Source organism: Dermochelys coriacea, chromosome 23 (genome assembly GCF_009764565.3).
Source record: "Dermochelys coriacea isolate rDerCor1 chromosome 23, rDerCor1.pri.v4, whole genome shotgun sequence".
Classification (NCBI taxonomy): Eukaryota; Metazoa; Chordata; order Testudines; family Dermochelyidae; genus Dermochelys; species Dermochelys coriacea.
In genome coordinates this window covers 1,796,854-1,813,601 of record NC_050090.1, presented here as the reverse complement: position 1 = coordinate 1,813,601, position 16,748 = coordinate 1,796,854, and the positions used below count along the sequence as shown (strand labels likewise).

At 59.4% G+C, this 16,748-nt stretch overlaps 1 protein-coding gene across 1 annotated transcript; it reads left to right on the top strand.

Annotated features, from left to right (window-relative positions):
- Nucleotides 1-6,703: 6,703 nt before the first annotated feature.
- On the top strand, nt 6,704-15,328 carry PRSS16 (serine protease 16). Its single transcript, XM_038382381.2, has 12 exons — nt 6,704-7,318; nt 8,969-9,147; nt 9,384-9,483; nt 9,874-10,003; nt 10,409-10,532; nt 11,113-11,190; nt 11,662-11,709; nt 12,257-12,529; nt 13,329-13,470; nt 13,851-14,030; nt 14,119-14,264; nt 14,907-15,328. The coding sequence occupies exons 1-12, from the start codon at nt 7,255-7,257 to the stop codon at nt 14,967-14,969; spliced, it is 1,527 nt and encodes a 508-aa protein (XP_038238309.1). The 5' UTR covers nt 6,704-7,254; the 3' UTR covers nt 14,970-15,328.
- Nucleotides 15,329-16,748: the final 1,420 nt, after the last annotated feature.

Below are 16,748 nucleotides of genomic sequence, written 5' to 3'. Positions count from 1 at the left end.
TGGGGTCTGGGCAGTGCCCGGCGCGACAGGACCCTGATCTTGGTTTGGGGTCTGGGCAGTGCCTGACACGATGGGGCCTGATCTTGGTCTGGGCCTCCGGGCTCTGCTGGCAAAAAAATTATTCCATGTGTGGCAGCAGCTCTGTAGTTCCCAACCATGAAAGGCGCATTCCTGGCTAACATTACAGGAGACTGAGCTCCTTGCCTGAGGGCGTGAGTGTGATGGAGGGATTCGGTCCATTGGCTTCTGGGGGGATGAACACGGGCAAGACCTTACAAATCCATCTGTCTGCATTGATGTGAATTATCCCCCATGGAGTGGGGCAAAACACCAACTCTCCCTCTCACAAATGCTGTGGGACCTTAATCAGCTGCTGTGCCCCACCCCAGAGATGGCTGCATCTCAGGGCTGGGCGAGGGGTCCCTGTATGTACAGCCCCCACGCCGCAGCCCAGAGGACCCGCGTCTCATTGCTGGGCGAGGGGCCCCTGGCTCCTGTGCTCTAACCCAGAACAGGAGAACAGAAGAGCGGCCAGCCCGGGTCAGAGCAAAGGTCCGTCCAGTCCAGTGTCCTGTCTGCCCACAGCGGCCAGAGCCAGGTGCCCCAGAGGGAATGAACAGCACAGGGCAGTTATCGAGTGATCCATCCCCTGTTGGCCATTCCCAACATTCAGGGGTCCGGACCCCCAGCCCCTGCTCTATCCACTAGACCTCACTCTCCTCCCAGAGCTGCAGAGAGAACCCAGGAGTCCTGGCTCCCAGCCCCACTTCTGTGCTTGTGTAGCAGGAGCAGAAATTGCACACGGCCTCCCCCAAGCCAGGAGCCCCGGCCCCAGTAGCTGCCAGCCCAGGTCCCTGCACTGAAGTTGTCTGGGTATGAAGGGGGGCGGGTGAGTGGGGGGGTGGCATCGCCTCCTCACTCCCCCCCGGCCCGTGCTCCCTGCTCTGCTCCCAGAGCATCTTTAATTCAGCCCCTGTAATGAATGTTGTGTTTTGAAAAAATCCATTTCCCTTTAACCCCTAAATCCGCCCTCAAACGACATCGCAAATCCACTCGGCTCTAAGCCGGTGATGCCAGCGCCCATGTGACCCACGCCAGGCCTGGGGGTGCTGGGGCAATGTGGGTCACACCTGGCAAATCCCCTGCGGACATACCACAGCTGCCCTGCCCAGCCTCCTCCAGTGCCGTGCAGCCCCTCAACCCCCGAGAGCTGCACAGCGTGGGTGTGAACCCCAGGACAGCTGCACTCCCAACCTCCAGGAGACCTGCACATGGGAGGTACCCCCAATCCCTCGGAAACCTGCATCCGGGGCATGTCACACTAGTCCCAAGAGTGGGGGGCTTGGAGGGAATTAACAGATGATGGGGCTCCAGTAGGAAGCAGATTCAGATCCATTGTGCCGGGCGCTGCCCGGACCCCGACTGAGATTGGGGCCCCATCGCGCCGGGCGCGGCCCAGAACCCAACTGAGATTGGGGCCCTGTCGCGCCGGGCGCTGCCTAGACCACAGCTGAGATTGGGGCCCCGTTGCGCCGGGCGCTGCACAGACCCCAACTGAGATCAGGGCTGACGGGCAGGGGGTTTCTAGACTGGCGGCGGTTTGGAGCAGGGGCAGCGCTTGGGTTATTCGTACAGCACCTCGAACAAGCTGGGCCTGATCCTGGGTCGGGGCCCGGGATATAGCCCTGCTGACTGCGAATAACAGCCGGTGGATTTCAGGGGTTTAGGTGGGATCGTGGGGGCCAAGCCAACGCATGTCACTGGGGCTCAGAGCGGGAGGTTGCTTGGCAGCTGTTCCCATGGATAGGACTGGGTTACACTGGGGTAGCTGGTCCGTGAATTGTGTGAATTGGCCCTGGGCCGTACTGCCAGCCCAGGGGCAGGCTGGGCCTCACGCAGCCAGGCCTGGCAGACGTCAGGCGGGCGCCCCCCCCCGTGACTGCTGTTAACTCCCGTCTTTCGGTGCCTGTGGGTGAAGCGAGTTTGCCAGGTTTCAGCCCAGTTCCATGGTCCAGAAATGCCCGGCACCGTTGGCACCGATAGTTCCCCTCAGGGAGGCTGGGGCTGGACAAGCTGAGCTGTGTTGAAGTGGGGGAGAGGTTGCTGCGGGGTGGGGAGCGAGGGTCAGGGACCCAGGGGCGGGGGTATGTGTGAAGTTACATCCCTTGATGTCACAGGGTTGAACCCAGAGGGCTCACGTGAAAACCCACTAAGGCCAAACTCAGTGGCCAAGGGGGCGAGAGCGCTGTCTGCTCTGACTGGGGAAACTGAGTCAGTGCCGAGAGAGTCTGTAGCCAAAAAAATAAATCCTGCTGGGAGCAGAGATGCCTGGTACAGCTAGGGGACACCGGGAGCCAGAACTCTGCTGGGATCAGGGAAACCGAGGCACAGCCTGAACTGTGCTAAGAAAGGGAAACTGAGGCACAGCCAAACGGTGATGTGTGTCGGAGCTGCCTTGGAATGAGGATACACATACACACCCCAGGGACGGACAGACAGACAAATACACAGCTCCCCGCCTCCGTCCCCTCCCCTCTGCCAGGGCCCCGCACTCCCTGCAGTGGCATGGGTTCCTTAAAGCAACAGGGACCCCAGGGTGACCCAAAAGAAGCTGCGTCCCCGCCCCCACTAGGTCTCATGCAGGTTCATCCTGTGACCCCGGGCGCGCGGAGGCCGGGGGTGGGGAGAGAAGGAGCACACGGGAGACGAGGGGGGGGGGTTGGTAAATTTAATCTCTGAACCTGTCAGCAGGTTTTAAAGCAGTGAACTAGACAGACAGATTGGACTCTAATCTGCCCTGATCCCCGGGCACAGATGGGAGGAGACGACGCCCGAGCTGGAGACCTTGCAAAGGTGAACCAAGGAACGGCGCTCGGTTAATGGGGGGGAGATGGGGGGGTGGATGAGGGAAAGAAGGTTAAGCTTGGTTTAAAATTTCTAATGAAGGGGATAAGGCGAGTGAGTGAGCCATGGGTTACCAGGCCTGGAAACAAAGGGGTCCCCTCTGCCGAGCCTGCTCTATGCGGGGTAGCAGAGGGCTGCAGGTTGGGAGTGAGGGGCATCAGCAGAACTGGCGGGGGGGAGCCCAGGGCTGGGCTGGCAGGGGGCTGGGGGTCATTCTCAGGTGGGACCTCGAGGCAGAGTTGGGGGGCACTTGGGGCAGCTCTGATCCGGGGCCAGCATCCGAGTTTGGATGAACGGGCCCCTCGCAGCCTCGGTCGCGTGCATGTGGCGAGTCCATTTGGGTTGTCTATGCGCTGCCCCTTTAAATCTCTTAAAGAGACAGGCCGCCCATGTGCGTGCGGTTCAGCACCAACTCTGTTCTGGAAGAGATGCGCAGACAGACGGACAGACAGACACAATCTGGGCTCTCCCTCCGGAAGCGTCGCCTTGCGGCCTTTGACCCATCTGAGACTGAGCTGCTTCTGAGCAGCCGCCCAGGTGCCTGCGTGAAGCGAACAGGCTACAAAGCAAAAATCCCGACGGTCAATGTGGATGTTGTGTTACCCAGCATGCTTTGCGCAGGAGCAGCCCTCGGATCCTTGCTGAGCAGAGGCGAAGGTGTATGTCACCCAGAATGCTTTGCTGCAACACAAAGCCCAAAAGTGTACAACGAGAGTGTAAATCCACCGTGTCCGCCACCCTGGCAAAGGGATCCCGACCGGCTGAGCACCAGTCCCAGTCCCCATAACCAGTTCTGGCCTGAGACCAGCTGCTAGACCAAGACGGCGCAGGGGGTTGTATGCAGGGGCTTGTTTGTTATTGTAGGGTCTCCTAGGAGTACCGGGGGGGATTTGGAGACAAAGCCTACACTTAAAAATTAAATCGACCTCCTCCCTGGCGTGGACACGGCCAGGGTAACAGAAGAATTCTTCCCTCCTCCCCGCTCTCAGAGAGACGGCTTAAGTGCATGGACAGAAAATTGCCGCTGTTGCCTGGCCGTGGCCTGAGGCCAAGCAAACTCATTTCACAGAGAGGCCGTCGGCTCGGAACTGGGTTTGTTTTTTTTTGCCGATCTGGGCGGGATCAGCCCTTTGACCCAGGGAGGAAAAGCACCAGGTCCCGTTCTGGATACACACTCACTCCCTCTCACCCCATAGTTCGGTGGCTGTCCCGAAGAGATCTGGTGACATCTACTGGCCAGTGCTCCCAGCTCCGCTTCCCCCTGGAGTGACTTTAAAATCAAACCCAGCGCGTTTTTCAAACCGACCCTTCCCTTCCTACCAAAGGACGCCAGAATGTTTCTCAGCCTCCATGGACACGTCACCCACCAACGAAATGCAGCCTCTGGGCTGGAAAGCAGCCGCTGTTTCAAAGGGAAACTGTCAAGGTGACATTTGGCCCCAAAATGTCGGGGGAGGGGGTGTTCCTAAAAAGCCGCGTTTATAAGCGATTCCAAAGGAGGCAATTTTAAACAAAGGTTGGGTTTGCAGGGGGCCCTCCCGGTCCAGTCCGCACAATAACAATGGCTCTTGCAGTGACACTGACTAGAAACCGATGTGAAATTGACGCAACCCAGCAAACAGCTGGATAAACCTGGCACCTGGGACACCCCGGGCGGGCGTGGAGAAGGTCTCCGAGGCTGGCTGCCAATGCTGAGATCTGCTTCCCGAAGCCTGGCTCTGTCATTGAGGCCTGTGTACCCGAAAGCTGCTGAACCGCTCCAGTGAAATCTGGACATTCAGGCTTGTATTTGAGGTTATGGAGACCCCGTGCCTGTCCCAGCGGCTCCGGGTCTCCCTGGGTTTGTGTAAAACTTGGCGCTAGGATTGACTGACCAGTGAAAATATCAAGGAGGTGCCAGCCTCCAGTTCGGTTTTTGCATTTTAATATAATTAAGGGCAGAAGGGTCCCTGAGATCCTCTTGTTTGACCTCCCATCCAGGCCAGAGAATTTCACCATCACCCCTGAGCTGAGTCCCAGACCTTGTGTCGGTCAGACAAAGGCACCTGAAGACATGACCAGATGGAGAATGCCATGGTAAATTGTTCTGATGGTAATCACCCCTCCCCGGTAAAACTCTGGGCCTTGGTCCTAAGTGGAATATTGTCCGGCTTTAATTTCCAGCCGTTGGCACTTCCAGGAGGGATTTGCCCTCTGTGGAAAGCTCAGTGTACCACCCCCCCCTCCCCCTGCAGCATCCAACAGTTCCTCTTTGGCTGCCGGCTGGATTATTTGGAGAATTCACAAATAAATCGGGTCAGCAGTTTGCAGGTTACGATGGAGTCATTTGAAATGGGGCCCCTTACAAAATGTAGCCTCCCTGCCCGTCTTGTCTTGGGCTGAAGGATCTAAGTGGCAGACTAATACGCGTTGCTCAAGCTTCCTGTGTGGGTAAAACTCATTAAAATCTCATGCACAGGCTGTGTGTGCTGGTCACGAAGGGGAGCTATTAAGGACTCAGAGCGAATGACTGAGAAAGCGCATCTACCAATGTGATATATGCCATCATGTGCCAGCAATGCCCCTCTGCCATGTACATTGGTCAAACTGGACAGTGTCTATGTAAAAGAATGAATGGACACAAATCAGACGTCAAGAATTATAACATTCAAAAACCAGTCGGAGAACACTTCAATCTCTCCGGTCACTCGATTACAGACCTGAGAGTGTCTATCCTTCAGCAAAAAAACTTCAATAACAAACTCCAAGGAGAGACTGCTGAATTGGAATTAATTTGCAAACTGGATGCAATTAACTTAGGCTTGAATAGAGACTGGGAATGGATGAGTCATTACACAAAGTAAAACTATTTCCCCATGCATCCAATGAAGTGAGCTGTAGCTCACGAAAGCTTATGCTCTAATAAATTTGTTAGTCTCTAAGGTGCCACAAGTCCTCCTTTTCTTTTTGTGAATACAGACTAACACGGCTGCTACTCTGAAACCTATTTCCCCATGGTATTTCTCCCCCCCACCCCACCCCCCACTGTTCCTCAGACATTCTTGTTAACTGCTGGAAATGGCCCATCTTGATTATCACTACGAAAGGTTTTCCTCCTCCCCCACCCCTTCCTGCTGGTAATAGCTCATCTGAAGTGAAGTGAGCTGTAGCTCAGGAAAAAGAAAAGGAGTACTTGTGGCACCTTAGAGACTAACAAATTTATTAGAGCATAAGCTTTCGTGAGCTACAGCTCACTTCATCAGATGCATTTGGTGGAAAAAACAGAGGAGAGATTTATGTACACACACACAGAGTTTTTTCCACCAAATGCATCCGATGAAGTGAGCTGTAGCTCACGAAAGCTTATGCTCTAATAAATTTGTTAGTCTCTAAGGTGCCACAAGTACTCCTTTTCTTTTTGCGAATACAGACTAACACGGCTGCTACTCTGAAACCTGTAGCTCAGGAAAGCTTATGCTCAAATAAATTTGTTAGTCTCTAAGATGCCACAAGTCCTCCTTTTCTTTTTGAGTAGTCTGAATATTTCAAGATGATTAATGATGTATCTAATTGTTTGGCTTACTCTGAAAGCCCCAGTCACTGCTCCAGGGGCTAAGGGTTGATTTCTGCCTTGAGGTTACAACTTCCGTTCAGCCTCTTTGGATGAGAAACGCAGCCCGTTGGACCCAAGAGCGTGCGCTTTCTGGGAATTCGTACCAAACCCAAGACTAAGTGTATGAGCCAAACTCCGTTAGAAAGTGGGTGCGTGACGCAATTTAGCCTCTGGGTGCTTTGTCCTGAATGACCTTTATGATGGGAAAAAAGCAGATTCCACAAACTTCCCATGTCGGTAAAATCCATTGAAATCCTGGGCCTGGGCTAGATTTGAAGAAACTCCTGGCTTTTATGCCCAGCTCAGGGCAGGGAGTAGGGTCTGGTGGTTACATCAGGGCTGGAGGAACGGCAGACAGGACTCCTGGGTTCTCTGCCCTGTTTTGTGAAGGGGGGGGTCTCATGCCTCGGGCAGGGGGCTGGATTGGACGGGTATCTTGGGGCTCTCAGATACAGAAGGGCCGGCCCTTACACCAGAGGGGGGCGGGTGCTGCTTTTTGATCATCTCAGACAGCAAAGTGAAAGTTCACACCCCCTTCCCCGGCCCCACCCCCTGAATTGCTGCAGCTGCAATTGGTCCAAAGGGGGCCAGGCCCGGGGCAAGGGCAGTGGATCATGTGCCGGGGAAGAAGGGAGTTAAGATACTGTCGGGCTAGTTGGGGAAGGGATTAGCTAGCCAGTCTCTCGGCCAGCTCTGTGTGCAGCCTCCTGCAGGAAGTTTTCAGGTGGCCAGGAAGCTGTCTGAGAGCTGGGCCAAAGATGGGGCGGCCGGTTCCCTGGGCCCTGGGTTTGCTCCTATCGCTGCTGATCCTAGCCGAAGCAGGTAAGGCGGTTAATGATCTGGATGAACGTAGCCCCCTGTGAGCCACCAGGCACCACGGTGCTAGGTGCTGTACAGACACCGCAAGGAGAGCTGGCCCCGGCCCCCAGTGGAGTTTAAAATGGGTAGTGTTTACGGTCTGCCTGGTGGGATGGGAAAACCAGGTCAGGACTGCTCCGGTACGCAGGGGGGATGTCACCTCAGTAGCCTGCTTAGGGTAATGTTCTGCCTCCATAAATTCATCCTGTGGGTTTCCTGTTTAACAGCCCCCCTGTACCCCAGCCCAGAGGTGGCTGCACCCCCGCATCAGGCAAAGGGTCCCTGTATAAACAACCCCCTTGCCCCACCCCAGAGGTGGCTGCCTCCCGGCGCTGGGGGATCCCCGTCTAAGCAGCTGCTGCGTCCCAGCCCCCCAGGAGCAGCTGCATGTCTGTGCTGAGTGAGGGACCCTGTTTAAACAGGGGGCCATGTTCCATCTCCGAGGGGGCTGATCTCCCTGCTGAGCAAGCGTGATCCCCATGTTAACAGCTGCTGGGCCTCACCCCAGAGATGGCTGCATTTTGGTGCCGAGCTAAGTGAAGTGAGTGCATGCACGGTCTGTAAAGTGCCTTGGGATCCTTCAGGGAGAAATGGGTCACTGCGAAGGGGGTGGGGGCGCAGTTTGGGGGGGACTCACAAGGAGGCCAAGCAGATCCTGATAAGATCAGCTGTTTAATGGTCCCATTAGTTTGGCTCTGAGGTTCACACCCAATTGAGATGAAGTGGTGCGGGGAGGGGCAGGTTGGATCTTGATTGTTTAGCACCCTGGAGGCAAGATTTTGGAAACCCTGGATTCCCGTTTGGGCCTGTCCCTCCCTGCTGGGATCACAACCTGCACACACCATTCCTGCTAGGGAGCGGGGCCTTGTGTTTAGAGCCGGGGGAGGCTGGGAGCCAGGACTCCTGGGTCCGGTTTCCAGCTCTGAAGGAGAGTGGGGTCTGTAGCCAGCGCGTTGTGGGAAGCTTTCGCCTCCCACATTCTGCTGAGCCTGGCTTCTTGGAAGCAGAGGTGGGGGCAGGCTTCTCACCAGGGTTGCATGTGACCCGCAGGAAGCAGCCCAGGGCATGACCTGTCCGCCCCCCCCACCCCCCACTTCTGCTGAGCGAAATGGTTTCACTTCTTCAAATGCCAGGTTTCGGAGCAGCAGCCGTGTTAGTCTGTATTCGCAAAAAGAACAGGAGTACTTGGGGCATCTTATGCTCAAATAAATGTGTTAGTCTCTAAGGTGCCACAAGTCCTCCTGTTCTTTTTACTTCTTCAAAGCAATTTTAGCCTGACAGACAGATGGACGGAAACCACTGGAGACTAGATCCCTTCACCTGTGCCCAAGGAAAGGGGCTGGGCAAAGATCCCCCCCCCAAAACACACACCCAGACCCCCCCTGCAGTACACCTCCCCCCGGCCCTGCATAGACCCCATTCTAGGGGGCAGCTCAGTGCCCCGGACCCATTCAGGGCTGGTCGAGTTTGCTCCTTTGACCCCCGGGGCCTGAGGCCCAGCGAACTCGTCTCGCCCCGACTCCCTGCCAGCTGGGGAGCGGTGCTGGGTCCGCTTGGGGTGGGGGGGCTGGATCAGAACCAGCCCCCCACCCCTGCCTCCCTTTGCCTCCCCAGGGCGCAACTTCCGGCTGCTGAGGCAGCAGGTGCTGCGGGCACGCGAGGTGCAGGCCATGCAGGACACGTTCTCCTGGAGGCGGCTGCTGCGCCCGGCGCCCTGGCGCGCCCCCAGGGAGGGCACCCTGCGCCAGCCCTTCGACCACTTCGATCGGCAGGAGGGACGGGTCTTTAACCAGGTGAGACAGGCCGGCCGCTCTCAGCGGCCTGGCACGGTGACCCGCACGGATCCCCCCAGCCTTGCCAGGGCGGTGCCACCAGCCGGAGGTGCACAGATGCGCGCACACCCACGTGAAATGCACGCACCTGCCCTGTGCGGCTGCAGCGCCCCCTGCCTGCTGGGGCTCCCAGAGCCCCCGAGTTGCCCCGGGTCCCCGGTGCGTCACACCCACCGGGCCCTGTTCTCCCCCCACAGAGGTTCTGGATCAATGAGGAGTTCTGGCACCGCCCAGCCGGGCCCGTCTTCCTCTACATCGGGGGCGAGAGCTCCCTGTCGCAGTTCGCGGTGCTGTCGGGTAAGTGGGGCCAGGGCAGGGACTGGCTGGCTCAGGGGAGCAGGGAATGGGGCAGGAGTCTGTCCCCTCTAAGGGGCTCTGGCTCCTATCCGGCCCCAGGGCAGGGGCTGGCTGGCTCGGGGGGCAGGGAATGGGGCAGGGGCCTGTCCCCTCTAGGGGGCTCTGGCTCCCATCCGGCCCCAGGGCAGGACTGGCTGGCTCAGGGGGGCAGGGAATGGGGCAGGGGCCTGTCCCCTCTAGGAGGCTCTGGCTCCCATCCGGCCCCAGGGTGGGGACTGGCTGCCCCAGGGGGGTGGGGAACAACCTGGGAGAGGTGCCCACAATGGGGTGACCGGGGGGGGGTCATCATCTGCCAGACTCCTGTGCCCCTAACCCGGGTGTTGGTGCCAGGGCACCACATGGAGATGGCTCGGAAATACGGGGCGCTGGCCGTGGCCCTGGAGCACCGCTTCTACGGAGCCAGCATCAACCCCGATGGCCTGCAGGATGCCAGCCTCCGGTTCCTGTCCAGCCAGCAGGCGTGAGTCCCTGGGTGGGGCGGGATGGGGCGGGTCAGGACATGCTGCGCTCAGTGTTGGAGGGTGCCCAAGCGGTTAGAGTGGGGGGTGGGGGAAAGCCAGGATGCCTGGGTTCTATCCCCAGCTCTGGAAGGGGAGTGAGGCCTAGTGGGTTAGAGTCGGGGGGGGGTGCTGGGAGCCTGGGTTCTATCCTGGCTCTGCCAATGGCTTGCTCTGTGACCTCAGGCAAGCCACGTCCCCACTCTGTGCCTCAGTTTCCCCTCTGTGAAATGGGATGATTACACTGACTCCCTCCCTGGGGTCTGACAGTGAGCCACAGGGGGTGGGGGTACCCCGGCGTTCCAGCTCTGTGCTCAGCTCACCAGTGTGGGTTTTCTCTTGGTACCTCCCCCTCGGCCCCGTCGCAGCCTGGCTGACCTGGCCGCCTTCCACCTCTTCGTCACTCAGAAGTATAACCTGACACGGAACAACACCTGGATCTGCTTCGGGGGCTCCTACCCCGGCTCCCTCGCTGCCTGGTTCAGGGTCAAGGTACCGGCCTGGGGGGACCTGGGGGGGCTGTCGGTGTGTGGGGCTCTGCTGGAACCCCCCCACGCCCACCAGCATCGAACCCATGACCTCGCGATCTGAAAGCACAGACCGGTGCCGCTTCGCGGGTGTATAGCTGGGGCTGACCCATGAGAGTTGACACATGATCCAGTCATTAGAGGGGGACTCAGAGCCAGACGGCACTAGCCTGCAGTCTAGCGGTCAGAGCAGGGGGCGGGGAGCCAGGACTCCTGGGTTCTATTTCCAGCTCGGGGAGGGGACGGGAGGGGGTCTAGTGAGGTAGACCTGGGGGGAGGAAAAGGGGTGGGGCTGGGAATCCGGACTCCTGGGTTCTATTCCTAGCTGTGGCAGGGATGTGAGGTCTAGTTGTTTGAGTGGGGAGGACTCAGTTGGGGGGACTGAGCCAGTCCTGGGGTCCACCCCAGAACCCTCTCACCCCTGGGGAACCCAGGCCCCACCCGTGCCCCCCTGCTCCTGTGGGGTCGTGGGAGGGGGCGGGGATGGATTTCCTGCCAGGCAGATGGTGCTATGGTAGGGCCGGTTTCTCTCTCTCCTCTCCTAGTTCCCCCACCTAGTCTTTGCCGCTGTCGCGTCCTCCGCCCCGGTGCGGGCCCAGCTGGACTTCACCGGCTACAACCAGGTGAGCGGGCTGCGCCCGTAGAGGGGGCTTCCATACCCCCCTTTTCACCTGGGGGAGGGGGATGTCCTCGGAGCAGCTCTCCCTTCGGCCCCTCCCAACCCAGACAGCAGTACCCGGCTGTGGGGTCCCGACTTTGGATCTGGGCAGGGAAGGGCATGGGGGAGCAGAAGCGGGGGGTGGTGTCTCTGGGGGTCCCCAGCTTGTTCTGCCCCCCGGAATCCTGCCCTGAGCTGCGCCATCATGGAAGGGACTGGGGGCTGCAGGACTAGCCCCTGGCCGCAGGGGGCACCTCCGGGCTCCCATCGCTCTAGGAAAGCCTCTTCCAAAGGGAGCTGGAGGGCCGCAGAAGGGATCTGGGCCAGGGGGGCCAGGGGAGGGACCCGGTAACTCTTAGTTAACGCTTTCGGGGCCTTCCCAGCATGCAACAGGCAGCTGTGTTAACCCCAGGCGGCACTTCTGTCTTTCCTCCAGGTGGTGGCAGCGAGTCTGTCGGACCCGGTGGTGGGGGGTTCTGCCCAGGTGGGTGAATGGTTTGGGGCGGGTTCTGGGGTCCCGCGGGGGGAAATCCCAGAGATTTGTGTGTCCTGTCCCCTCCCTGCCACGGCATTGCATGGGATGCTCTGAGCCAGGCTGCAGAGAGATCTGGGCATGCGGGGCCCATCTCTGACATCTAGGGCTCTCCGCCCCCCAGTTCCGACACCTGGCCCCCCTTGGCCCTGTTCTGTGCCCGCTCACACCAGTGTCCTTCCGTTGGCATGCGAGAAGCTGCTCCTGACTGGCACCAGTGTCAATGAGAGGAGAATTAGGCCCTGTACCCTCCCAAAGCCAAGGATAGAACCCAGGAGTCCTGACTCTTAGGCTCCGGCCCCCACTCCCCTTCCAGAGCCAGGGAGAGAACCCAGGAGTCCGGGCTCCCAGCCCCCCCGCTTTAACCACTAGACACCATTCCCCTCCCAAACCTGGGGATAGAAACCTGGCTCCCAGCCCCCACATCTAACCCACCAGGCAAAATCCCCCACAGCTGAGAATGCCCGGACCTGCGAGTGCCTCTCCTTTCCCCCCGCAGTGTCGCGAGGCCGTGGGCCAGGCCTTCTCCGCCGTGGACCAGAGGCTGCAGGCCGGGCGGCTGGCCGAGCTGGAGAAAGACTTCCGCTCCTGCGGGCCCCTGATGGAGCCCGACGACCGCGGGGAGCTCGTCAGCAACCTGGCCGACATCTTCATGGGCGCCGTGCAGTACAACAACGAGGGATTCCAGGGCGGCAGCGTGGCCAAGCTCTGCGGCATCATGAACGACACAGGCCTGGGGTCCCCCTACCAGAAACTCATCGCTGTCAATAACGTAAGGTGGGGGGTGGGGGGTCTGGCTCCAGCACCGCTGAGACCCAGCGCGCTCGCTGCACACAGGGGCCAGGGAACCGGCTGTAGTTCAGGTGGCCTCCAGCTCCTGTTCTCCTCTGTTGGCTGGGCTTCCTGCTTGGACTACATCTCCCATGATGCACTGCAGTCCTGGGGTGGAGAGGTGGTGGCTGCAGTGCATCATGGGAGATGAAGTCTGGCTGGCAAGGCTGGTCCATTGAGGAGAGTGGGGGCATGAGGCACTGGAATGACATTTCCCATGATGCATCACAATCTGGGGGAGGAGGAAGGTGGTGCCTCATGGCAGTGGCCTTTGTGCATCATGGGAAATGAAGTTCAGCTGGGCAGTCCAGCCAATAGAGGACAAGACACCAGAATCTCAAGGCACTACATCTCCCATGATGCACTGCAGCCTTGGGGGAGGGGTGGGCAGGTGGTGGCTGCAGTGCATCATGGGAGATGAAGTTCAGCTGGGAAGCCTAGCCCATAGGGAGTGAAGCATTGGGAACTACATCTCCCATGATGGACCATGGTAGGGGGGGACAGCCATCCCCAGGGGCTAAAGGAAGGGGCCAGCTCAGTTTCTCCCCTGTCAGCTACAAGCAGAGGGGTCCTGCCCCCTCACCAGTGTGCTGCGGGCGCCCCCTCCTGTCGATCTGTTGTAACAACAAAGGGGGGCCCTGTCCCATATGCCCCAGCCGCTGGAGCCGAAGCCAGATGGTCCCTTCCCGGGGCCGAGGGTGGCCCTGGCTGACCCTCCTGTGTGTCTCCTCCCATTTCAGGGGTTCCTGGAGCGCATGGCGCTGCCCTGCGTGGACAACTCGCACCAACGCACCCTGGCCGAGCTGCGCAGCACCAACCTGACGCTCAGCGGCGTGGGCGAGCGGCAGTGGTACTTCCAGACCTGCACTGAGTTCGGATACTGTGAGCTGGCTGCGCGGCGGGTGGGGGGTTGGCCCCTGCTGCTGCCCCACATGCGAACCCCCACCTCCAGACCCCTTCACTGTCCATGCATCCTCTACCGCCGCTCCAGGGGTCCAGGGCAGAATATGGGGAGAACAAATGGGGCTTAAAGCCCCACTCAGTCCCTGCCCCAAGATGGGGTGACTGGAAATGGGGGTGTCAGGCTGGGGAGGTTGAGACGCAGAGGTCTGGCAGAGAATCCCCTTCCCATTTGCCCCATCTCCCCCCCCCCGCCCTGGGGCACCTTCTCCCCCCTGATCGCCCCATTTCTTCGTCCGTCTCGGGGGGGCATCCCAAAGAACCGCGGTGCTGACATTTCCCCCCATCCTGCCCTGCTCCAGACCAGACCTGCGAAGACGCCACCTGCCCCTTCTCCCGTCTCCTGACGCTGTCAGCCCAGCTCGACCTCTGCTCCCAGGTGTTCGGCATCGTGCCCGAGCGCGTGGGGGAGGCGGTGACCTTCACCAACGAGTACTACGGGGCCGACCACCCCAAGGCCAGCAGGATCCTCTTTGTGAATGGTACGGATGGGGGTGGTGGGCAGCTGGGGAGGGGGTGGTCAGCAAGATTGGACCTGTGCCACACCGGAGCTAATCGCTCTGTCCCCAGGCAACATTGACCCCTGGCATGCCCTGAGCGTCCTGAAGAACCAGTCACGCTCGGAGCTGGCCATCCTCATCAATGGGACCTCCCACTGTGCCAACATGAACCCCTCCAATCCCTCGGACCCCCTGTCCCTCGTCTTGGCCCGTGAGGTAAGAGCCCGGCGGGAAGCCCAGCCCGGTGGGGACAGAATCGGAACCGACCCAGACTCGAACCCGGGAACCTCTTCTTAAGTTCCAAGTGATTCCACCCCGGCCCCAGGGCTGCTCAAACGCACGCTCCATCCCGTGAAGGACCCGGGGGGCAGGGTATAGCCACAGCCAGTGAGCTCTGGCCATGCCCCCGATCTGCCCCCTATGGGTCCTGGGGGGCAGGGAACAGCCACAGCCAGTGGGCTCTGGCCACGCCCCCGATCTGCCCCCTATGGGTCCTGGGGGGCGGGGAACAGCCACAGCCAGTGCGCTCCAGCCATGCCCCCGATCCGCCCCCTACGCCAGGTGCTGGGAGCAGGGTGGGTGCAGGGCCGTTATGCCAGCTGGGGCAGTCCCTGCATTGGGGGCGATGGGTTTCTCAGGGGGCTGGTCCCACACCTGAGCACGACTGAGGATCAGGCCCTTTGGGTGAAATGCCCTCCAATGTACATGGCATGGGCTTACGTGCTGGCCAGGCTTTGCGCTTGAATGTCACCCGAAGCCCCTCGGCAACATGGGGGCCCAGTGGGGTGGGAGCTCCGTATCCTGGTGGAGTCCCTCCAGCTCTCTCCCTGTGTCCCCCTCCCCTCCCCACTTCCGCAGTGGATCGACTACCATGTTGGCGACTGGTTGAGATCAGCAAGGAAGGAGCCTTCGGCCCCCTGAGTCTCCGGGCTTGAAGCCATTCGCTCTCCGAAGCTGCGTGGACTTCGCCCGTGGAGGGATGCGGCAAAATTTTCCTTCTGGCAGGGATTTACTTCGATTGCCAACTGGTCAGGGCAGGGGCCAGCTTTCTGCTCGGCATTCGTACAGCTTCTAGCGTAATGGCTCCATGATGGGGGCTCCCAGCTGCTGCCACGACACACAACAAATCATGATCCAGGGGATGAAGGGGGGGTGTTGAGAAATCTGCTTCACTTGGCCCAGCCAAACCCCTGGGAATTTTCTGGGGACAGCCTTGTCCCCCTGCTGCGTTGGTTTGGATCCTTTAATTGTTTTATCCAATGAAAGATGGGTTTTTTAGACGTTTCTGCGAAGCCATTGACTCCTTTGCGCCAGAGAGTGAGGCGAACGAAGCAGGATCAGCCTGTTGCTGGGTCTGACTGTGTAAATTGTATTGTCTGATGAGGCTCCAACTGCCATGATTAGGACCAGGTTATGCAGAGCCCTTAGGGATACCCCGCAGGGCAGGTTCTCGCAGGGCAGGTGCTCCCCGTATTCTGGACCCTGCGTCAGTTACAGTAGCCTTGGGGCTGCTCTAATTTGAACTCTGCCCCCTGTGGGCCAGAGAAGAGCCACAGCGCAGTGTGCCCCGGCCACACCACAGGTCCACCCTCTCTGCCAGGTCTGGGAGCAGGGTGGGTTCAGGACCGTCACCCCAATTCCACCCCAGCTGGGGGAGCTGTGGGGATTCTTGGGGTGTTTCTGCCCCACTATGCTGCAAGAGGGGTGCAGAGGGGCCCAGGCGTGACTGAGAATCCAGTTTCTCATGGAGACATCCTCTCCCAGTGCCACCCCCCAATGCCCCTCTCTGCACCTACCTCTCTGTGGTGCAACGGCAGAGCTGGGGACTGGGGGTTCTCCTTCTGAAACAGGTGGCCAGAGCTCACTCCAGAATCAGGTCTCCCCCCAGGAGGAAGGGGCTGTGCCCTCCCACATAGGGAGAGAGCGCATGCCCCCCCACTAGAAAGAAAATCTCTCTCCTCTGCCCCCTTTACATGGCAGGACAATGCCCTGTGACCCACATTGATTTCTTTTCACTGCACTTGGCTTGTGAGAAAGACAACGGCAGAAATGCTGTGCAAGAAGTAGCACGTGCAATTCTCTCTCGTCCACTCAGTTCCCGTGGGGCAGAACACGGGCACCAAATTCTCCAAACAAATCGGTGGGGCCCAGTTCAGAGGAGTTGGGGCAAGAGGAAAAGAAAAGGACCAACACCTTTTATTTTAAAGTGGTGGGGAGAGGGAAGGGTCAAAACCCCAAGCCAATGAACACGACAGGCTCCTTTTCTGTCTCCTTACATCCGTCCATTTCCCACATCCAAAGTGCCCTGGATAGCTCATAACAGGCGGGGATCTTCCATCCTATAGGTCCTCTCCATCCCGCTAATGCCCACCTGCATGGTTTATAAGGCCTTCCCCTCCACCCCACCGTTCAGTGTCAAGGGGCAGAGATGCCAGTGGGAGGAGGGGGCTGGTTCCTACAGCTCCCCTTCGGCAAAGAATTCCTCCCGCTCCTGCTCCAACTCCCGCAGGTCCTGGATCTCCTGGGCGATGGGGTCCAGTTGCCGGAGAAGCGCCAGGTCGGTCTGCTGCAGGCTGAGCTGGGACAGGGATGGGAAGAGAGGGAGTGAGTTACGACTGGTGGTTTTCAAGGGGCGGTGAGAGTTACCCATGAACCCTGGCACTGGCCGCTCTCTGCTGCTTGTCCTTAGCCGTTGGCAAC